At 35.4% G+C, this 24,659-nt stretch overlaps 1 protein-coding gene across 1 annotated transcript in view; it reads left to right on the plus strand.

Moving 5' to 3' along the window:
• The window catches only part of LOC129229654 (collagen alpha-5(IV) chain-like), a 128,793-nt gene extending 104,484 nt beyond the window's left edge, over positions 1-24,309 (plus strand). The window contains exons 31-41 of the mRNA XM_054864012.1: positions 760-886; positions 2,553-2,732; positions 9,367-9,420; positions 10,174-10,359; positions 13,377-13,507; positions 14,503-14,647; positions 15,556-15,792; positions 19,957-20,169; positions 23,133-23,338; positions 23,421-23,507; positions 23,687-24,309. Coding sequence (XP_054719987.1) covers positions 760-886; positions 2,553-2,732; positions 9,367-9,420; positions 10,174-10,359; positions 13,377-13,507; positions 14,503-14,647; positions 15,556-15,792; positions 19,957-20,169; positions 23,133-23,338; positions 23,421-23,507; positions 23,687-23,953 — 1,833 coding nt within the window. The 3' untranslated portion in view covers positions 23,954-24,309. The remainder of the gene's footprint in view (positions 1-759; positions 887-2,552; positions 2,733-9,366; positions 9,421-10,173; positions 10,360-13,376; positions 13,508-14,502; positions 14,648-15,555; positions 15,793-19,956; positions 20,170-23,132; positions 23,339-23,420; positions 23,508-23,686) is intronic.
• Positions 24,310-24,659: the final 350 nt, after the last annotated feature.

Below are 24,659 nucleotides of genomic sequence, written 5' to 3' on the forward strand. Positions count from 1 at the left end.
AATTTTAAGAAAAAAAGTATCATAAATTACGAAATTATCGTAACGTGGAACCGTAACATGGGCACAAGCCAATTGGCGAGATACGAAATGATCATAACGTGGAACCGTAATGTCGGTACAAGCCAACTGGCGAGAAAATTCACTATACATCTTTACTATTACTAATAATAAAGCAGTAAGTCTCTCTGTCCGGAGGATGTCTGGAGGATGTCTGGAGGATGTCTGTAGGATGTCCGTAGGATGTCTGTGACGCGCATAGCGCTTAAACCGTTCGGCCGATTTTCATGAAATTTGGCACAAAGTTAGTATGTAGCATGGGGGTGTGCACCTCGAAGCGATTTTTCGAAAATTCGATGTGGTTCTTTTTTTATTCCAATTTTAAGAAAAAAAGTATCATAAATTACGAAATTATCGTAACGTGGAACCGTAACATGGGCACAAGCCAATTGGCGAGATACGAAATGATCATAACGTGGAACCGTAATGTCGGTACAAGCCAACTGGCGAGAAAATTCACTATACATTATTTGTAAATATACAGGCGAACCAAAAGACCTTTTGATTTTTCTATTGCGGGCGAAGCCGTGCGGGTATCACTAGTTATTAGTAAAGAAGATACTCGTACTTTGGAAGTTGTAACTTGCAAATGCAATGGATTGATACTCCGATGCAGCAAAAATCGAATAAAAATTCATGTTGCAAAATAAATATTAGTACATATTTATTTACTTTATTTATATTTTTCATAACAATGTTTAGGGCGAAAGAGGTCCAGAAGGTTTTGTCGGGTTGCCGGGTCCAAAAGGGGACATAGGATTTGCTGGTCTTACAGGAATTGCCGGATTGCCTGGCTTAAAAGGAACAAGAGGACTGCCAGGAGTGAAAGGTAAGTTTCAAAAATCGTAAAACACTGTAAACGAGTGAATTTTGGGCGCAAACTTTATGTTATTACTTCTGCTGGTACTCGAACCCACAAACAGTTTTTCTGAAATTATGAAATAAAATATCTCTCATTGATTCAAACACTATAAAAAAATTTCCGAAACGTCACTAATTGTTTTCATGGAACGTTTCGGGATTTCACAGGTTTTCGTCAATTTCCTGTGGATTTGTCAAAACGTTTTCTGAATTGCTAAAAGATGAACGAAGGCAGACATCTCTCAAATGGATAAATATTTTTAGCTTCCAGTTTATAGATTAATTGAACGTACTTTTTAAATGTTTCGACTGCATGACGTTTACGATCCGTCTAGATCAACAGAATAGGTCTCTGGATTCCACAGCTTTGCAAGAATTCCAGTTGCAAGCTAGATGCTTAGTACTAACTTGCAATTCCGTTTTATCATTAGCAATGGCTGCGATAATGCTTTTGGAGCTTTATTGGTAAATCAGGAAAGTGCAAAGCTATAATTTAAAACCTACATAATTTTCTTTGAAAGTTCCAAAGACATGACTGGTTTGAAACAGGGAGATTACTGATTTCTTCAGAAAGATTCCAGGATGAATTCAGGGAGATTACTGAATTTTAGAGGAAAACGTTCCTGGTTTTTTCAAGATATGTTACTGGCACAAATTGAGCATATTAGTTGCCCATTATTTTCCAGGAACGTTTCTGAATTGTTTTTGTAGTGAAGAACTGGAATCGCACAGTGAAAATAAATAAAAGTAGAACTTTGGTCACCATGGTTAAACATGATGGCTTCAGAAAAGTTTGTTGCATCTGTGTAGAATAATAGACGTTAAGAAAATTGGATCTAAAGTTACAAACCTTCTTTGGTAAAGGTTTCAGCTCAATTATTTCATTGTCGAAAATGTTGACCAAATTAATACCATGTTACTTCATTTACACCCGGTGTGCCAACGAGAAGGAGTCATGACTCAGACTAGGACACTGAATATTTAAAGGATGTTTTGAGGAGTCTTTAGCCTTTTTTTGGGGGGGGGGGAGCAATCCCATTTTGGGAAGGTTTTAATGCATAACTTTTAAGATGCTTTTTACGACAGAATAACTCCTCAGTATAAAAAGTATTTTTCTGTTAGATATTATAAATTTTAATATAGTTGATTTCATAATTACATCAAGTTTATGTATTATTTCTACACGGAACCCTAATTGCGTACATCTACTGCCACGCCACGGATCCATTTATAAAAGTGCGTCAGATTTACCATAGCCAATGTGCGTCACGTACAAGTTTCTTTCCAGTAGCAAGTAAAATGACCATTTTTTGTAAGATTCCAGGCTGTTGTGCCTTGGTCTGAGTGCTGTTACCCCCCAAACGTTTCGATCACATCTGCGGCGGTCATCTCCAGTGTTAAAGTGGTCGAAGCTTCGACAACAGCACTCATGGTAACAACACTCAGACCACAGCACAACAGCCTGGAATCTCACAACATTATGGACACCGGCCGAGAAAGCCTTCATTCTTACAAAATGAGCATTTGTTTAACTTTCAAAAAATTAAAAATTAATCAATATTATTTTGGTTGTTACATTGTTGCTGAATAACTGATCTTTAACAAACTTTATTAAATTTCTTTTTATGCTATAGGTCTCCCTTCCTTGGAAGTAAATAGAGGTATCCCTGGGGAGCCGGGTTTTTCGGGACTTCCCGGATTTCCTGGGCCCAAAGGAGACCGCGGCTTTAACGGTTTACCAGGACTGAAAGGCGAAAGAGGCGAACAAGGTTTCCCAGGAAGGATCGGACAGCCAGGATTATCTGGAATTAAAGGTATACGTCACATGCTTGAAGTTAACATTCCACAAAACACCTTTTCAAGTCCAAGTGTCGTGAATTAACTGTAGTACAACCCAAATTCAAAATAATAGAATATTTCTCACTTTTTGGAAGAAAAATTATTCTAACCAAATAGATGCGCAAATTAGGTATTTAAATGAACGTGCCACCATTCTTAGACCTTAAAGTGCGCATTTCATTCCAAATATACCAAATTAAAAATAATCTTCGACAGAATAATCCAAAAGTTTATTGTGATGAAGGTTTACATTGAGTCAACAAATTAGAATATTCGGGGAAAAAACAGTTTCAAAAAAAAAAACCAATATCAATACTAAAATGCGTCATTTTTTGTTAGATTCAATGCTTTAATCCTTTCCCACACAGATTCTATCACTTAATTTACATTCATTGCTTCTGACAGTTTCCATACCATGCGGCAACGAGCTCAATTTTGTTGGCGGGCACAAGTTTTGAACCGTTTACTTTAGGTTTGACAGTACCACGAATTCTTGATCATTTTAAAATAGGTGGAGTTCGTTGACCGGTTTAATACCGAAATTCCTCTTTCTGTTTAAAATCTATGAGTTGATTTAGAGACATGACACCGAGTAGAATCTTGCTGAAAAATAAAATGTGTCACTAAATGTATCACTGCTGTGCTTCAGATGAAGTATCATGCAGTATTACTGATAAACAGCGGAAGTCAAGTATTGTTTTATTTTAAGATGTATATTTTTCCCAATTCCAGCAGCCCTCATGCACCCACAAACCAAAAAAGATGTCTTAAATTGGAGAGAACGTCTTACACAAAATTTCTCATACGCTTTTCTTTTTAAACGTCAAACCCGAACACCTTTTTTTGTTCACACACATTTCAAAAAAGATTCATCACTGACTATAAAACTTTTCCAACCTTGTTGCCCCTGTATGAGCTTCTCTTAGCTCCAGGAGTATAGTGCACGTTTCTGCTTCATGTTTATCTTTGATCTTACTTCGTAGATCCGCAATTGCAACTGCAGTTTATGCAACCATCGAAGTCTAGTTGGCGTGGACATGATAACTATATATTCTTCCCAACACTTATGGACGTAAGAAGCATTATTCAATGATTATTTTGAACTATTCACTGTTATTTGTGTTCATCTTTGCCAGTTGTTACAATTTTTCTACCTCATTTACTTCGGTTACTTTTTAGTTGGTCAGTCCTGCTATATTCCTTTAAAATCTTACATACCGTAGATTGTAATTTCATTTGAATTGAGTTGGATAGTTTTTTTCTAATTTTAAGAAAATATACATTATGTAACTTCGTTTTTTTCCTATTCATCACCTTGACGAACCATTTTGAGCAATAAAAGGCTTTTAAAAGAGCGTAAAATTATCCGGGCGCAAAGCTCCATACTTGAGAAAAACTATCGGTTAACAGGTATGCAAATAATTTCGCTACTTTTTAAAATTCACATTGAATGAATAGATTATTGTGTTTTGACACATATAAAAAATCTATCTATTTTTCCAATGGATTAATGATCCATAAGTCGTTAAAATAATGTATCAGAAGTTGTTTAAATTGATTTACCCATTCATGAATAACGAGTTCTACTCTTTTTAGTTTGCATGCGTTAATTTTTCCCGACTCAGGGACAAGTTTTGTTCAAACAGTTCTGATATTCTATTATTTTGAACTTGGGTAGGATTAACTTCCCAATTTTCTACTTTTTCCATCGTTTTCCAATCTGTTTTCATGCGCGAACCAGCAAAAATTTGAAAAAAAAAAATCGCGGACCACATGGTGATATTTTTCTCCCCCCCCCCCCCCCTTTTTATACAAAAAAGAAAAAAAATCTAACTAGGTGTAAGGGAACTGCTACAAAAGTTGATCGTAAGATTTTACTCCTGCAGTGAAACCCGGATTTTACGTTTCTCATCAGACTGGGTTAAAAAAACGTTAAATACGGAAATACATTGAAAGAAAAAGTCAAATAGAAAAAACTCAAGGTGAGGTCATTCCATACAGATTCAACGGATGAGTGCGCTCGACCATTTTTAATTTTTTTGAAACTCATATTCCAAAATGATGCATATGAATGATGTTTAAAACCACTTTTATTTTTTCTCTAACCTTAATACTTGATTTTTTTAGGGGTCATCAAAAGTGATTTTCGCAGTCAAAAATGGGACTTTTAGACCTTTGCATTTTGGCCAAAATCTATTTGAATTACATTTATGGCAGTTACTTTTACGCTTTGATGTTAAAGTGCATAAGATGATAGTCTCACATGCTGAGTTACGTGACTGTAACTTAATAATTAAAATAATGGCAACAGGTTAAAGTTCAAGGTCAAATGTAAAATTTTTACTCCTTTCAAAGGGTCATAACTCGCTTAGAGGACGGAAACACAAAATGAAATATGGCAAAAACTAATCACTGAAGTCACTCTAATGAGAAAATATAGCTGTAATTGTGTGTTTGTTTACCCTTTACAAATTACAGCCCCTCAAATATCAGAAAATTGAGAAAAATGACATATTTAGATCCCTGTAAACCAAAAGGGGATGGAATTAAAAATGAAATTTCTTGGTCAATTGAATATTCCATTCAAGTACTATACATGTTATATATATTGTTTTGTGTATTTGGTTTGTAAAAAAGATACAGGCCTTTGAAATTGAGCAATTTTGCTAGTTAATTTACGCGCTAAAACAGAAATAAAAAGTGCGAAAACTTCATCGCACTTTCTCAAATGGCCTATATAATATATTATACCTAAAAAACATGTTTTAAGTATTAAAAAAAACTATTTTAATTTGATAACTTAGAAATATTTGGACATGAATGAGTAGTTCATACTTGATTGACAGCTTAAGTAGTTAATTTATAGACTATCTACACACACAAATTTTCAATAAACACAAACATATGCTCTGTACATTAACATATCTAAATTGCCTTAAACATATGCAAAAAAATTATATATACAAAATTTAAATTTTAAAAAGTGCGATTTTATTTCTTGTTTGAGTGTAGTTTTGAAAAAATGAACTCACCTAGTAGTCCTATAGTTGTAATGGCGTTTTAAAATGCTTTACCAAGGCACATTCATAATTTGATACTTCGAAAATGTACTAGGAGCAAGACAATGACAGGGGTTCTAAATTACACAAGCTATGTAATAACTTTTTTGACAATAATGGGCATTTTCCTTTAATAGTCTTTCTAGTAACACACTATTCTTCATACCTATTGCTAGGGGACAATAATTTTACAGTGATAATATTTAAATACGGTGGCATAAAGCAGTGATTAAATGTTGTATTGGGAATTTTATTTGCAGAGTCAAACCTTTCTTGCAGCATTTTTTCAGCTAGTTTAATATACTGAATGCTCACAAGGATACATGCAATGGTTAGTAGCAAAAATGCAGAAGGTATACATTTCTGTAGGAATTAAAATGTGACTTCTAGTAGTTCTTTGCAAGCTAGTCTTAGTAGTATCAATTCTTTTTACGGTTCTTCTGATTCTTTTACAATGTCCACTACCGTGTGATATTGCATAGAAATGCCATTCAGCTCTCAAGTTGACATCCGTTTCGTGATTACATAAACTAAGAAAGTTCTTTCTATTTTTGTTGTGTATTTGAGTAAAGTATTTCAGTACGCCACATGCTGTGTCACCACCAGAACTATAGTACTACTGTGTGAGTTCATTTTCTTAAAACTACACTGAAGCAAGAAATGAAAAACGCACCATTTCTTTCCCTTTCAACTATGTAGATAATGCTTTTGCACGTGTTTAGGCAAGTTACATAAGTTAATGCACAGAGCATATGTTTGTATGCATTGAAAATTTGTGTGTGTAGATAGTCTATAAATTAACTACTTAAGCTGTCAATCATGTATGAATTACTCATTTATGTAAAAATATTTCTAAGTTATCAAATTAAAATAATTATTTTTATACTTACAATATGTTTTTTCAGTATAATATATTACATAGAGCACAATATACGTAATTTAAGAAGGTGCAATGAAGTTTTCACACTTTTTATTTCTGTCTTAGTGCGTGGATTAACTAGCAAAATTGCTCAATTTCAAAGACCTGTATCATTTTTACAAACCAAATACACAAAACAATATATATATCATGTATAGTACTTGAATGGAATATTCAATTGGCCAAGAAGTTTTATTTTTAATTTCATCCCCTTTTGGTTTACAGGGGTCTAAAAATGTCATTTTTCTCAATTTTCTGATCTTTGAGGGTCTGTAATTTATAAAGGGTAAACAAACACACAATTACAGCTATATTTTCTCATTAGTGTGACTCCAGTGATTAGTTTTTGCCATATTTCATTTTGTGTTTCCGTCCCCTAAGCGAGTTATGACCCTTTGAAATGAGTAAAAATTTTACATTTGACCTTGAACTTTAACCTGTTGCCATCATTTTAATTATTAAGTTACAGCCACGTAACTCAGCATGTGAGACTATCATCTTATGCACTTTAACATCAAAGTGTAAAATTAACTGCCATAAATGTAATTCAAATAGATTTTGGCCAAAATGCAAAGGTCTAAAAGTCCCATTTTTGACAGCGAAAATCACTTTTGATGACCCCTAAAAAGTCAAGTGTTAAGGTTAGAGAAAAAATAAAAGTGGTTTTAAACATCATTCATATGCATCTTTTTGGGATATGAGTTTCAAAAAAATTTAAAATGGTCGAGCGCACTCATCCGTTGAATCTGTATGGAATGACCCGGTGGTAAAGAGGACTCTTTCAAAAAGTATTACAATCAATATTTTACGACAACAACATAATTGTAGATATCATTTTTGATTATTTTAATGCATTTAGTTGTGGATCCGGGCGTCTAAGTTGAAAACAGTCCGTAATAGTGGATTGCTTTTTAGTTATTGAGTTCAAAGTGAATGCAGCACCTTTTTCAGGATTGAAATACTTTGCAAATGTTTATTCCTAGCCTTTATGAGAAAGAAAATAGACTTTCACTGTTTGTAAGCTCTTCAATGCAATATTGAAAGAAGCAGTCCTTCTTGTTCATCTTCATTAGCCGACGAAAAGTTCAGTGGCATTTATGCTTTCATAGATCAACTTTCAACAACATTACCTTTAAAGAAGCACAAATTAAACAAATTGCTTATTTCAGAACATTTCTTTTCTTTTTTACTTCTCAGGGAAAACGTAAAATGCAGGAAATTCATAAATAACAAACTTGCAATCCGAGTTAAATTAGCATTATTAGTATACGGGAAGAATGGGACCTGATGAAAAAAAACGTAGTTTTAGGGGACGTAAAATCGGGGTTTCGCTGTATTTACTTTCAACAATGATATTGTAACTAGAATAAATAAACATTTTAGAAAATCACAGAAAGTAATTAAAAAATCATCACGAAATTAAAGTAAAATTTCTGGTGCAAAATTTTATTTTTGTTTAGTTTTGAGCAAAAAAAAATTTTAACACAAACACACAAATCTGCGACAGCCGGTCAAATTTTTCCACGAACCGGTGCCGGTTGTTTCAGAGAAAAGAGATTTTTTGTCCTCATTGAAATTATTTAAGCAACATACTGATAAATTTCGAAATAAGTAGCAACTACAAGACGAATTGACCAAAAACTACAAAAACTCTAATAAATAAATAAATAAAACTAATATTTTAACTCAATTGGTCATGAAAAGATTGATGAATAAAACTTCCTAAAATATCAAAGTAATGCTGAGCTATTGAATGTTTTATTAAATTTGTTCAACAATAACTTTTATTTAGTCTCAAGACTCGGTTCGACTGCTCATCGTCAAGTTCGCAGATGAACAAAAGAAATCGCTGTAGTACGATATTACACTTCCGCAACGTCAATGGAAATACAATACGCGTTATGGCAAGAGCATATAGTCCCTGTATTACAGTTGAACTCCAATTATATGAATCAATTGAGATCGAACCCCATTCAGATAATCAAACATTCGGATAATTGGATTTTAATTAATTAATCTTTTTTAACTAATGTTTCAATGAAAATGAGAGAACAAAAGCTATTTTTAAAGAAAAAGAGCTTTTAATTAATCAAATGAAAAGGCGACACTTTTACGTGTTGATCGTACTTACAAGTGCAGTACATTAGTACAGTACGTACGCACCGTCCTTTAAGCAAAAGTCATTGCTTGTTGATTAGCTTGGGCAATTAGTAAACTGTTTAAGTAGCATCACAGAAGGAATATCACGTAGACAGAATCATTATTTTGTGAATTGTGGTACGTTTCCGACTTTCCTAATTTGTTTTTTACGATATTTTGAAAACGATTTGGATAATCAGAGATTCGGATAGTAGGAATTCGGATAATTGGAGTTCCACTCTGTACATAATTATTGCAAATAATTAATTATTCAAATTTTCGAAATTGTTGTGAAAGCTAACTTAGCTAACCAGAAGTTATATTTAGTGTTTCCATACACAACAAATGTAGGGCCATGTTAGACAAATGCAATATTTTTAGCAAGATGTGTGTGTGTGTGCCTGTGTGTGAAAGATGGTTAGAGAGTATGTGTGTATGGTACGGTATGCTATTTTAATTTTTTTTTTAAGCTTAAAACCGGTTTATTTGCAGGTTTACCTGGTAGACCCGGTTCTCCGGGGCTTGAAGGCCTTCCTGGTGGTTCAGGTAAGACACCTTTTTTACATTTCCTCTTTAGGTATATGTTGGCTCTTTTTTCTCATCAATGTGCATCTTGTTTTCCCCATTGATTTGAATATTTATTTTTCTCCAAAAAAAACAAAAAACCTTAACATTGATGATACTTGCTGTTGTACTGTTCAAGTATCGATTAGAAGCAAGGTACAAAGAAAGCGTTTACATGCGGAAACAGACACGCCCATTTTTTCCACTTAACTTTCATTCGTCATCATGTTGAAAAAACAATATTGCATGCACATTAGATTTTACAGGTTCATTGCACAGTAATGTAATCAATTACCATTTTTGAGAAAATTCAGATGGATGAAGTTAATAATTTTTTTTTTCTTTTTTTTTTTTTTTTTTTGAAAAAGATGTTTGCGTTAATAAAAACTTTTAAAAGATGGCTGTGAGAAGATCAGGGGAAAAAAATAATGATTTTCAGTTTAAAACAGTGCAGTTGCCCTTCATGAAATTGCTTCTAGTTTTCTTATTAATTTAAAGACTAAAAGACATTTTGTAGCTTTTGAAAGCAGAATATTGAAGCTATTTAAATATCTCAAAAAATTTTTTTTCCTTTTACTTAATTATTTATTTTTCTTCCTTTATTTATTTATTTTTTAATTTATATATATATATATATATTTTTAATTAGGGTAATTGCCACTTTACGAGTAAAGGTTAAAGAAAATTTGTAACAAGTTAATCAGTGAATGAAACAAACAAAATGCTTTTACTTAGGTCCAAAGGGTGAAACTGGCGACGAGGGATTTCCAGGACTGTCCGGAAGATCAGGACCACCCGGAAAGAAAGGAGAACCAGGAATACCCGGAAATGATGGATATCCCGGAAGAAAAGGAGAACGAGGTAGTTCATTCCCTGGAAGAGCGGGAGAAAAAGGATTTCGAGGACCCCCAGGACCACCAGGTGAACAAAAGAAGGCTCCTTATAATTTATTATTAAAAGCACGTTACTCCGTTTTCTGCTTCATTTCCTCGATCTCATCAGGAAACCATACGATAGTGTAATAATGAAAAGCTAAATAAACAATTAGCAATCGAAAAAGCATAGTAAAAAATGTTTTGGGTGCATAAATCATTTGAACTCACGTCTGGTTACCGAAATATAATGTCTTAAGGTCTGCCAAAATTTTAAGAAAAGTCGCTAAACTTAGCGAGTTTTGGTCAGTAATGGAAAACATCTTATAATCCGACCGCGAACAAATGACTTGTGTCAATCATTTGAGAAAACGGGTCCATTCCTTAAAATAGGTAGCGAAAGAAGAAAGGACGCCTGCCATATTTTGGATTTTAACAACATTTTGGCGATATGAAAAAAAAAACTCCTAGTATATTTTCTTTATCTAATTATTTAGACCTGAAAGATTTAAGTTGCGGCAATAACTGCGTTGAGTTTGTGAAAAAGTAAAAATGACAAGCCTTGCATTCTTTATTGCAACCCTACTCGAGCCAATTTCCAATTGAAATTAATTATCGGGGGCGTTGCTATCTCTGACCAATGGCTGCTGAAAGAAATAAAGCCAAGACCCATCCACTTATGTAGGACATGAGTTGTCCAATGAGACAACTGCCTTGACCGCGCAAATTAAAAATGTTTTACCTTTTTGGCTATTTTCTTGAATTCCAAGGTGACGTATTCAATTCCAATGACGCACTTGCAAATTCCGTTGCAACTTTTCTCGCCACATCGCCCCGTCACGAAAATGGACAATTCTGAAACGAGGCAGAGCAAAAGTTCAACTTTTCGTGCTCGAACCATATAGCTTTAGTCTTTAAATTCGGCTCTTTTCTTAAAATTTCGGCAGACTTTAAGACCTTAAATCCCGTTAACGAGGACACAAGGGCAAACAATTTTTGCGTCAGAAGATGTCTCAATATGCTCTTTCAACAGCAAACTAGTTTAATTTTTTTCATTATTGCACAATTTACTCGTATGTGGTTCTCAAATCAGATTCTGAAATCTACTGACCTAGGCATAGTTTCAAAGTGGTTGTCACCGTTGTGACAACCATTTTAAGATGTTTATGAGACGTTTAAACACTGCATGTGCAACCGGATGCTTCACATACAATGCAAAATGATTTGTATCTGATCTTCATATAATAGTGGAGAAAAAATGCACAGAAAACTAATAGAGGGATATAACAAGTGTCATAAACAGGTCAACAAAAGAATTCTTTAAAAATAGGTCTATTGTCTTGTTTTATGCTCTTACATAACTTTCAGAGACACAAATATTTCAACAAAATTTTAAAATTTTCACGTTTGCTAATACTTTTTCAGATTTATTTGTAGCAGTTTTTGTATCTTTCAGTCATTCAAATAATATGACAACCACAAACTTTTTTTTAATATGCATTAAAAAAATATATAGTACTTTTTGTTTCTTTAGTTTTATTTTTATTATTTTTGTGTAATTTTATCCGCTACATTTTTGTGAGTAAATGTAGACATTTATATATATATATATATATATATATATATATATATATATATATATATATATATATATATATATATATATATATATATATATATATATATATATATATATATATATATATATATATATATATCGAATGTGAAATTCTGCTCATTTCTTTTGCACTGAGCTTTCCTTTATAACAAAAATTTTTAACATTTATTTTATCATATACAGGGTGTATCAGTACAGCGTTTACAAACTTTCAGGGCAGATAGAGTACACCTAGATTTGGGAAACCACATAGCAATGCATTGTCGGAAACGATTTCCTAGCGCGGTAGTGACGACACAAATCACCGAAAAGACAAGACAGGAATAAGAGAAGAAAACATGTTTAAAGAAAAAAGAACATGAAGGAGCCAACGATCATCATCAAAGTAGGTGTTCGAAATTACGACCTCGGTCCGTGATGTCCCTCACATCTCCGACGTATGCAAGTTTGAACGTCAAAGCGAGCGCGGCAATAAAAACCGTGTGTGAGAATGCACCGTCATCTGGTGCTTCGGTTTACGTAACGACATCTATCGTGTACACCAGACAAAAACTTACCAGCATTTTTGCTCTATTAAAAATAATAAACATGTTTTCTCCTCCTATATTTAACCAATTAAAAAACACTGCGGACAGTGCCTTTGGCGCTCTTTAGTGTTGAATTTATTATTAACTCATGTTGAACTATAGTCAAGATTGTCTTATTAATGTTTTGTTATGACGTTTGTTAATTCATGTTTTATAATTTGTAAGTTTTTTAACTTTACTTTATTTAATTTTGCTTACTGTTATGTACGTGTATTTTGTTTTGTTAATGAATCTTATCTTATCTTATCTTATCTTATTCATGTCTTGTCTTTCTTGTGATTTGTGTTGTCACTATTGCATCAGGAAAGCGTTTCCGACCATGCATTGCTATGCGATTTCCCATCTTCTAGGTGTATTCTACCTGCCCTGAAAGTCTGTAAACGTTGTACTGATACACCTTGTATAAAATATTCGAAACATAAAGTTAGAAAACGGAATCTTTTGGAATTCCTACGAAACCAGTGGAAACAGAGAAGAAATTTCTTGAAGAGGGTTAAATTTGGAATTAATTAGGATGCTTATCGTAAGGAATTCATTAAAAGAAGCGATTAAAACCTTAGCGAAGACCTGTGTACCCAGGGTCGCAGCTTTCATTTCACAAAATGTTCTATGTTCTGAATATAGAAAAAAGTAAAAATTGAACTTATTTCATGAATTTCACCGTCACTCCCTCTTAGAATCACACATTTAACTGCCTCTCACAGAAGAATAATTTTTCATGTCAAATTGTATTTTTGATAGATTTCTGTCGAAAGATTGCTTACATCCAAGTCAATGCACAAACAAAAAAAACTCTGGTTTATCTTGAAAAAATAACTATTACTTATGATTTATAACCTATTAATACTGCCTATCTATCAGGCATTGGAGGATTAGAAGGTGCAAAAGGATTTCAAGGAGAAGTTGGGTTCCCTGGATTGACTGGACTTCCTGGAGACAGAGGGTTGCCTGGTGTAGCAACTCCAGGACCAATTGGAGAAGAAGGGCCACCTGTAAGTATGATGAATAATCAAAAAAGGCTTTTGTCCCGTTTTCTTTTGTTGCAGTAGAAGTACTGAATTCTAAATAGAGAGATCTCTGAGAAAACATCGTAGTAAAAAAATCTTCGACAAAGTTAACTAAAAACTTCAAGGCGTGTGCAGGGGTTTTTCCAGTTATGCTCTCCACTAAAAAATAATCGTTTTATGATGGAACTATCCCTTTTATATGCTATCTCTCAAAAATGTAATGAAAGATAAGTGCATGCTCTCAAAAGTTTAATGCGAGGTTCTGCTGTACGAAAAGCGATTAGAAATGACATCACCTACGAGGATCCCCTGTGCTTGTCATGCTGTGACTTAACAGATGAGAGTCCTTCGGGAAAATTTGAAATGACAGAGAGTAAACCAGTTAAAGCTTGACCACACAAGGAGATGGCGGATGACCTTTAAGCGGAAACACCATTCGTATCATTTTCAATAGGTAGAATCAGCCATAAAACTCCGAGTAGTAGGAAGCGAGTTCTAGCAAATCCTATCTATATCAAAATAATAACTAAAAACCTATTACAAATGATACAAATTATGTTTCCGCTTCAAGGTCATCCGCCATCTCTCCGTGATCAAACTTTATCAATTATCCGGGACTGTTGTCGTCGTCGTGTGACAAGTGCAAGAGGTATGGGGGAAAATGTCAGATGGGGTGAAAAGCATCTTGGCGACATCATAGGCTTTCTTATTATAAAGGGTGTTTTTGCCCTTGCAGAATTGGAGTGGAAGAGGGTCGAACCAGGGTCTGTAGCACCACATATTTTTTAATGAGGCCCTCAAGAGTTTCTAAACGACTTCAAATTAGTCCAATTAAGTACTGTCAATAAACAAAAATGCTTTGCAACGTTTCCACTAACGACTAAAGAACTAGACAATAAAAAAATGAAACATTTCCGTTTTAGGAAAGAAGTGTCAACAAGTACTCAGGTTTGATTTTGTTTTTCTGTTTTCTAATCCAGGGTGTTGATGGAGCGCCGGGTGTACCAGGAGAGAAAGGTGACAGCGGATATCCAGGACGACCTGGATTCCCTGGGGCAAAAGGAGAAATCGGAAACAGGGGCTTTCCGGGACTTCCAGGTCCTATTGGACCTAAAGGGTTCGACGGTAAGCAACCATTACTCGGCAAATCATAACCAGATCATTACTAACCGCCTGATTCACCAGTCATTATCAACTTGACGCAACGCTATAGACAGCTAAAACGTCGGTAAAAATCTTCTTCAACTAATGATAAGGCTTCGATCTGCGTTTCAGGTGTCTGACCAATACACAACTGTTGTGAATCAGGATCGAAAGGCAAAAGTGCAGTGACACAGGCCCAAAAGACGTCATTATTTGCGATTCATTTTGAAAAATCACACGAAAAGGAAATCTCTCCAATTAAAATACAGCTTTATTGGAAAACTGACTGTATTTCTAGTTACATACTTAGTTTCACATGCATGAAACTTGAATGTCAAGAGAAGGAATACAACTGGATAGCGTGGTCTAACCACAATGTTCCAGACTTATTATACTATCACCAATTAATGCCATCTTGCGTTATTGTTAGAGTCATACTAACTACATGGATGCCCATTTACACTGACCAAAAAGCTGCTCACTTCAGGTACTTTAAAATCGCGTTAAGAAAATTCCCTAAATATAGGAAAATAGTGGATCTTTGCGGGTAGAATGTTGAACCTACTCTTCACCAGGGGCAAAGCGGCATAGTTCAGAGGAGATATTGGTCAGCTGCAAGTTGTAATATGTCAACATCCAAAATCGCTACTAGTCTAGTCATTGTATTTTATTTGTAAACGCTCCCTTCGGGGGAAAATTTTAATTAGTGCAATGTGCATGACAGGTTCATCTACTTTCCTTTTAATTTTAATAATGTACAGACGAACCGACTTTTCAAATTTAATACTTCACAGTGATCTCCTTCTTGCGAAAGATATTTCAACAATCGGTAGCCTTTATAATCTCGCAAACCTTTTTGTAAGAGTGAAATAATATGTTTTCTTCCTTAGGTTTAACGGGACTTCCCGGTGATTCATTTGGACCTCTTGAAGTAGTAAAACTTCCTGGATTTCCAGGAGATCCAGGCTTTCCCGGATTCGCAGGACTTCCTGGACTACCTGGGCCTGTAGGTGAACCAGGAATACCAGGTTTTCCTGGACCAAAAGGCGATCCCGGATATCCGGGATTAAACGGTTTTTCTGGACCTCAAGGTTTCAAGGGTGCTCTCGGAGATAAGGGCCTGAATGGTAACCTCTTACGCATTATTTTTTAATCTTTTTCTTTTTCAAACTAAGATATGTCTTGGTTTCGGTATTGATGCTTATAGAATTTTTCAAGTACAAACATAAAAATATAAAAGATAACTAGCCACCAAGGCGGCTAGAGATTAGCTGCCCACGGTGCCGGCCTCGGCTTCTCCACCTCCGGTGGGTTGGTGTACAGTTACACTCCTGTTTGTGAAAATTGACATACCATGAAGGAAGCATCATAGTTGAATGAAATTTAATATACAGTTGAGTGGTAATGGTACAAATAAATGATTACATTTTCAAACCAAACAAACTACAAAAAGAGATAGAAATTAGTATTTTGTGTGGCCATCACGCGCCGCAATGAGCTGCTGAACGACTCGGCATGGAGTGAAACAAAATTTGAATATCTGCCTGCGGAAGAGTATTCTATATTGTTTGTATGCGCAACAAAGTTCGTCTGTCGAAGCAACAGGACGAGGATCACGAACGAGACGCCGCCAACGAAATCCCACACATGTTCAATCGGTGATATATCCGAGGAATATGCAGGCCAAGGAAGAAGCTGTACCTGCTGCGAATCAAGGTAGAATTTGACAGTCCTGGCGACATGTGGACGGGCATTATCCTGCTGAAATACAGCCCTTGGCAATCCTTTCAGGAAAGGAATAGCTTGGAGCTGTAAACTTCGTTTATGTATCGGGTACTGTTCAAATTGCCCACAATTCGTAGCAATTGTGATCGTGCATGATATGCTATGGCTCCCCAGACCATAACTCCGGGTGTTCGTTCACTGTGACGTTCGATAATGCACTCCGGAATGTGCGGTTCACCGGCATAGCGCCTGACACGAATTCGGCCATCATGGTGCCACAAATTGAAGCGGGATTCGTCAGAAAAGACGACCTGCTGCCAATCAGCACGCCAGCTCCTATGCACATTGGCCAATTGTAGGCGCAGGGTGCGATGGTTTTGCGTGAGTGGAATCCTATATAAAGGAATCCTTGCTCGCAGCCCACACTGCAGCAGACGTCTCCGAATTGATGAAGCACACAATGAAACACCTGTAGCTGTTGACCACTGTGCTGCCAATTGTCTAGAAGAAGCTGTGCGGTCCGTCAGCGCCATACGCATCAGGTGTCTGTCATCGTGAGCTGACGTCACATTTCGGGGTCCACTCCCGTATTTCCGAGCTGTCCGACCCTCGTCCATCCACTGCTTCCAAACACGCATGGTTGTACTGCTGTTAGGCTGCACACGAGCGTCTACTGCACGATAAGACAATCCAGCTTCACGAAGGCCGATAATTCTGCCTTGTTCAAACTCTGAAATTTGCTCAAACTTCGCTTTCTTTCGTTGAAGAGGCATAATATTCAGTTAACGTTAACTCTAGCATGTAACCACCGATAATCATACACGCCTCGCTACAGCCGTCTATTCATATTCGGTTCGATCCGTCGTTCAGAAGGCGCTCATACGCATGCGCTACCGGTCTGCTATTCTAATCATTTGCATATCATGCCCTACTTTACATTTCCTGCAATTTTCAGCTCACTCGCGTAAGTCTTTCGTAGTGTTGCAATTTTCACAAACAGGAGTGTATGTTCTTCCGAAATACTAAAGTACAGTGCATTCAGCGCTGTACCTTCTTTGGCTTCGCTCAGCGAAAGAAATTCAATTGGCGTTTTCGATACGTTAATTACATTCCTTCGAAGGAAAAGACGATAAAAATGATCGCATTAAAAAACACATCGCTTAACACACTGTTTATTAATTAATGTACCGGCTTGCACTGGTACATTAATTAATAAACAGTGTGTTATTCTTCTGTGCTCGCAGCTCTAGAATCATTCGATTCCGTTCCGCGCACCTTGTAACTAAACCATTAGCTCAAACTATTCAAAAACTTCCATTTTATACAGAAAAAAGAGAGGAATTATGAACACAGGATCAACGTAGCCTTGAGAGAAAAAAATCTTCGGACTGCTAGTCACTTTCGTTTGGCCACTTGCCAGAATGATGGGGAACCAAGAGGAAAAAAAGTTACGTTTTTAATTAATATCTCCGCTAATTAAAGTCGCACAACTATGCCACATAGCTAAACATATAACCAAGAAAATCGAATCTATCGATACCTGGTTCGAAGCTCAGTTTTCTGTCGTTCACCAGGAGTTAGCGATGACATAGATACATACATACAAATATACTCTGTTTGTAATATATAAGATGATTTCGTTTTAAACAATGGCATAGCAGAAAATATCTCACGGAGGTTTTGAATTTAAGAATTATATGATCAGGTACTTGCAAGAAAAATCATGTTCTAGTTTAACTTAAATGTTCATCTAAGAAATTGATTTTATAATGATACATTTTTTTAAATAATACCTAGAATAGTATAAATATAACTTGTAATCTTTCAAAAATTCTCTAAACTCGTAGGGCTAACTATGAAAGTTTGAGCCACAACCAGTAACATCTACCTACAGCACCATTATCCTCTTCATCCCACCAAGCAATGCATATTATTTTTCGCTCATAGGAAATTCCTGAAAAATTGATGGGACATGTCAAATACGTAAATTCTTACGATGAAAAATGTAAAATTGTCATGTCAAAATTGATGGGACATGTCAAATACGTAAATTCTTACGATGAAAAATGTAAAATTGTCAAATTTATTGCCATTTTAACAGAAAGATTACCATAGACTTTATTCCGTAATTTAATCTCAAACTGCAGAAAAGCAACAAGGCCAAAACTTTCAAAATCATTCTTTAGAAAGAAAGATTATTTACGCCCAAGTGTATGATTACATCCAAATGAAAGCTCGTCTGGTCAATTTTACAGTAATGCAGCAACGTTTTTTCTACACTCCTGAAAAATTGTCTTTAATTATTTCTGTGAAATGGGCATTTCAGGAGATGTTTCTGTTCTACGGGACTTCCGAACATCTTTCTTTTAGCGATAATATATTTGAGCAAACTAAAAAAAAAAAAAAAAAATCATGAATACTTATGAGCTGCCGATTATATTTTTAAATAACGGCAAAGGCAGCTTTTAATCTTTTAGTGATCATAAGCTCTGATGTGGAAAGTTCGCGGTGTTTTAAACAAATAAAAATTACATTATATTTTTTAACGATATTTGTTGCAGATACTATGATTTTTATGTCCACATAGGCACAGGAAAAAAAATATAATTTACCAATTACAGTAAACTCCCGATTATCCGCGGAATAGGGTGACATGGTAACAGCGGATTAGCGAAAACCGCGGATAATCCGAATAATAGTTTAAAAAAAAAACAATACTACTGTATGGCATAGCTAAAAAATATGAATAACACTCACACACACCTTTAAATTGATGCTAAAAACATTGCTACATTCCATTTACTAACACTGGATGTAAAAAATATACATATGTAAACGCTAAAAACGAACAATAACACAATCATAAGTTTAAAAAACGTTTAATGACCGTTGAAAAAATAGTGAAAAGACCCGCGGATAATCCGAGCCGCGGATAAACCGACCGCCGATAATCGGGAGTTTACTGTATTTGTATTCGATAATTTGTAAAATAAACTTGGAATTAGGGGACCTATGTGTCTCATGCTGGTATTTGAAGGGTTAAAGTGAAAGATTAAACCGACCTGCAGAAAATAAATGGTTTTGAAAAATGCCACATTTTTCTTTAAAAAGCACCTAAAACATCGGATCTTATAGTGCAGCATTTTTTGCTTCTTTTTTTTAATGGCAAAAAATTTAATATGGAACAAAATTGTGCATTCTCAAGTTTAAATTACTTCAAATAAACTGTTAGTATTGCATTGAATTGGAAATTATTTTAAACATAATCAATAACAGAAAGGTCTCTCCACACTCAAAACCAATGATAATTATTGCTTTCAATACGGCGCCCCCAATCCTTCCGAACCAACATCAATTTAAATCCAACATAATATTAAGAAGTATTATGTAGTTGTGTATTCTAGGAACAGTAAAACTGAATTTGCTATGCTAAATAATAATTATTAATGATATTATAAGCTTTTCAATAACATTGACAAAACTGAGAACAGTGGTAGAATTTCAAAGTCAAACAATATAATTGAATCAATAAAATGATCAAATATTATTCACTTTAATCTATGCAGGTTTTGCCGGCTTTCCTGGACTCAAAGGCTCTCCCGGATCCCCCGGAGAACCTGGATATCCAGGATCCCCTGCTCCATCGAGAGGATTTTTCTACACTCGACATAGTCAAACTGAAGATATACCCCGATGCCCTGGTGGTACTGCCCTTATGTGGAGTGGATATTCCTTGCTCTATATCCAAGGAAACGAAAGAGCTCATGGGCAGGATTTGGGTACTTTTTCTTTTCTTTTTTTAAATAAGCCAAGGAATTTCGCTTATCATGTGACATTTTGTTGAATGAAGGTTATAAAATGTTGCAAGAAAAAGTTTTTTAAAAAAAAGCATATTTTCTAAAATGTGGCGAGAAAAAGCATTGGTCGGAAAATAATGCCATCGATCATTTTTATCATGTCTAGAAGTCACACTTATTTAACATTTCTTGATTTCAGAAATTTTTGCTTACTTTCAGTAAAAGCAAACTATTTCTATCCAGATATTCCGAAAGACAGGGCCTAGTTACTGAACAGACCAGCTAGGACCCACGATTTTTAGGGGCTTCTAAATAACTAAAATTGTTTAAGTTCTAGTCTTTTAATTGAGAAAAAGAAAGAAAATTAAGATTTTCTTCTTATTTGGAATTTGTTTGATATTCCTTCAGCTTACTTAAGGTGTGAGAATTTTTTCTCCCCAACAAATATGTTGAATGAGTGGTTGAGCACCACAGCAACATTGAAATTAGCCCTGCTGGTTCCATATGAATATTTGTTTGAGTGTTTACGTATTATCACGTCGACCAAGAACAAAAACTGTCATCAAATGAATACTGAGATAAATAATCTCGCCTAATGTCTACCTTCGAAGGTTTTCCAAAATCAGTAGAGCAAGTTAGGCGACTCCATCATTGGAAGTTAATCGCTCATTTTGCAGCTGTTTTCTTTTGGAAAACGGTAGAGGGATAATACTTAAGTATAATACCTTTGTCTGTTATGTCTCATTAAATTGGGCTTCAAAAAAGTTTTTTGGCCTGTGGTCCCCCAATTGGTTAGAAGTCGTTTTATGCAGTAGGTATATAAAGTAGTTTTAAATTCATAAGAACATGTTTCAGACATACAGTTGGTTTATGGTTCTTGATCGTCAAAAAATCAAAAGTCAGTGAATAAGGAATCAGCAATAAATGCCCAATTGTTACAATTGTCAAAATACAACAAAAGTAATCATACAGTCGCTTCATCTTATGACGATCGTGTGAAAACTGATCATTGTCATAACGAAACAATTCGTCATAAAGAAACATTGCATTTAATGATCGTGTTGAGTGTAATTGGACAATACGATAACTTTATCGAAAAATACGAAGTTTTCGAGTGTGTTCCAATGAGCATTTGTAGCTGTGTATTGTGTGTAATTAATGCGTAACACACGTTGAGCACAGCGATCGTTTAACAACCCCTTTGATACAATACAGTTAGATAAAATCGAGTAAATGTATAACTACGGCATAGTATATAATTTCATAAATTTCACTCTTAAGAACTCTTTTCCACTCAAATTTAATGGAACGATAGGAATCGTTAGATCAAAAAATAATTGTGAATTTAATTATCTCTTCTTCAAAGCCTATTATATAGTTTATCCTTCATTTTTTCCTTGTTTAATTTTACAAATTGGATTGATGCCAGAGGCGGATCCAAAGGGGGCGATCGTCCTCCCCCCCCCAAAAAAAATTGTAAATTCGAGAAATTTCCGGGAACAGGTCACCAACCTCTCTTTCCCCCCTCTCCCCCCCCCCAACGCTTTACAAAAAAATCACCTACAACTGTATTTTTATTACTTTAATTCCAAAATTTTTTCAGCGGAGAGTCCCTCAACCCCTCTTTCCAATGTCACTGAAGATCGCCAAAATTTTGAATTTTTAGAGCTTCAATTTCAAAAATATCGGCGGAATCGGGTAACTTTTTTGAAAATGTCGTTAATGAGGTCCTTCGATTACGTTTTTAGAACTTCAATTCTGAAAAAAAATTCCGGGGGAGAGCCCCAAATCCCGAGCTCTTCCCCTAACATCAATGAAGATCCAATGACATTACGTTTTTGAAGCTTCAATATCGAAAAGTTGAAGGATAGCTCCTGACCCCGTCTTTTCCCTTAACGCTACCAAAGATGGCCAACCATCACATTTCAAGGCTCCAATTTCGACCATTTTCCGATAGAAAGTTCCAAACCCCGTCCCTTCCCCCCTACGCCATAAAAGATGGCTTACGACTGCGTTTTCAGGACATCAATTTCGAAAAAATTTCGGAGAGGAGCCCCCATGTCCTTCTTTCCTCATCTTTCAACATCATTCAAAGATTGTCTAAAGCGTTTTTGGATCTCCTACATCGAAAAGTTTCAGGAGAAAAGTTCTGAACCTCATGTCTTTTGCTAAGTCATCAAAAGTGGCCTACAATTGCGTTTTTAGGACTTAAATTCCGAATTTTTTTCCGGAGGAAAACCCCCTGGTTTTTTGCATCACTAAAGATGTCTAAAATTGCGAACTGGAAGCAAACAACTGTGGGAGAATTATTGAATCTCATCCTTTCCGTTCAAGAAACCAAAGATAGCAAACAATTGTTTTTTCGAAAACATACCCCTAATTTCTAGAATTTTCCGGAATGGGACCTCCAAGCCTCCCTTTTTCTTATTAAACACCAAATAGTCTAAATCTTCTTCGAATGGGAATCAGATCTGGGATTTTGGGAGGTCCCTTTATTTTGTTGTCCAATAGAGAAAGATTATTAAATTAATATCTTAATAATGCAACATTTCTTTTACAAGGAAAAAAGTACAATTGTGAACCTAAATGGCTCTGAAAATTGTTCACGAGTCCTCAAACGAATCAAAAGTTGAAGGGTTTAATTTGGATAATGGATCCAGAACATTAGAAGAAATTCTTCTTTTTTTTTTTTTTTTTCAATTTTTTTATTTTTGTGTGTGTGTGGTACTTGAAACACTTATAACTTTCTTTCAAACTATTTGAATAATTTTCATTTTTTGAAAAAAAAAATAACATCAAGCTTTGTTTCTTAAACTTTTACTAAATTTTATTTTAATTCGTCAGCCCCCCCCCCCATAATGCATTACGGAATCGCCCCTCCCAACAGGAGCGTCTGGATCCGCCACTGATTGATGCATTACACATTCTTTTCTAATTTGCAACAGGAAGCCCAGGAAGTTGCCTGAGAAAGTTCAGCACTATGCCATTCATGTTCTGCAATCTGAACAATGTGTGCCATTTGGCATCTCGCAGTGATTTCAGCTACTGGCTCAGCACACCAGCGCAAATGCCAATGGATATGGCACCCATCACGGGTCGCAACATTAAGAGGTTTGTCAGCAGGTGTTCCGTATGTGAATCTTCTACACAGGTAAACATGAGGAATTAATTACGAGAATGTAATTATATGTTTTTTCATTGATGATGTTGAGCTTTTTTTTTCCCTTTTGCAGGTGATAGCTGTGCATAGTCAAAGTACAGAAATACCAGAATGTCCAGGAGGATGGGACGACTTATGGTCTGGATATAGCTTCTTTATGGTAACTTTTTTAGACTGCTAGTCAGAATTTGTCTTATGTAGCTGAAACACATTGAGATGTTTTTGTTTACTATTTCTGGCATTTTAATTGCAAAACCTACAAGACATAGTAAAAACTGCCACATTTCTTCAAATTTTATGTGCCGACTCCTTGAACTAAAATCATTATTCCATTTTTAGAACACAGATGCAGGCGCAGAAGGCAGTGGCCAGCCTCTTTCTTCACCTGGTTCTTGTCTGGAAGACTTTAGACCAAACCCCTTCATAGAATGTCAAGGTTTAGGTCGATGTAATTATTACACCACCGCATACAGCTTCTGGTTGGCAGTGATTCATCACGAAAAACAGTTCCTCATTCCAGAGCCTCAGACGCTAAAAGCTGGAGACTTGAAATCAAAGGTTTCGAGATGCAAAGTCTGCAGACGTATTCCTCCATATGGCTCTTAGAACTCCACAGAGCTTATAGGAAGGAACAAAGTGACATGGAAGCGTGCAATCCCAAAGAACATGTGATTTTTTAAATGCCAATGTTGACAGCTTATCATGAGGATTAGCAACCATTTTCAGAGGTTACAAGCCAGTAACGTCAAAGACAAGGCCTGCGCTATGATTACATGTGCAGATTTACCCAGCGCTATGATGATGGAACAAGCTCAAGTTCTGAAGCGGTTTTGAAAACATTTCAGATACAATTAGATTACAAGAACACTGCATGCAAATGACTCATTTTGACCTTTAAAGCGCTACAGGTCGAACTATGTGTTTTGTAGCAAAAAAAAAAAATATTTTGGATATTCCTCCAGTAATGCTAATGACAAGCTACAAGCCCCTCCGTAAGCCTTGTGCTATAGGTAATAGAAACCTTTGTTCTGAATTGGTTTTGAAATCACTTCAGATAAAATAGATGACTAGGGCACTGCATGTGAATGACTCACTATGACCTTTAAAGCACTATAGGTCAAACTATTCCTTTTTACAGCAAAAAATGTACATTTTGATACTTTTCTAGTAAAAACTAAAACAAGGTACCAGCCCGTCCAAAAGCCCTGTGCTAGTGGTAATAGAATACCTCGTTCTGAATCGATTTCAAAAACAGTTCAGATACAATAGATACGTAGAACATTACATGCGAAAAACTCATTATAATCTTCAA

The sequence above is a fragment of the Uloborus diversus genome, chromosome 9 (genome assembly GCF_026930045.1).
Source record: "Uloborus diversus isolate 005 chromosome 9, Udiv.v.3.1, whole genome shotgun sequence".
Classification (NCBI taxonomy): domain Eukaryota; kingdom Metazoa; phylum Arthropoda; class Arachnida; order Araneae; family Uloboridae; genus Uloborus; species Uloborus diversus.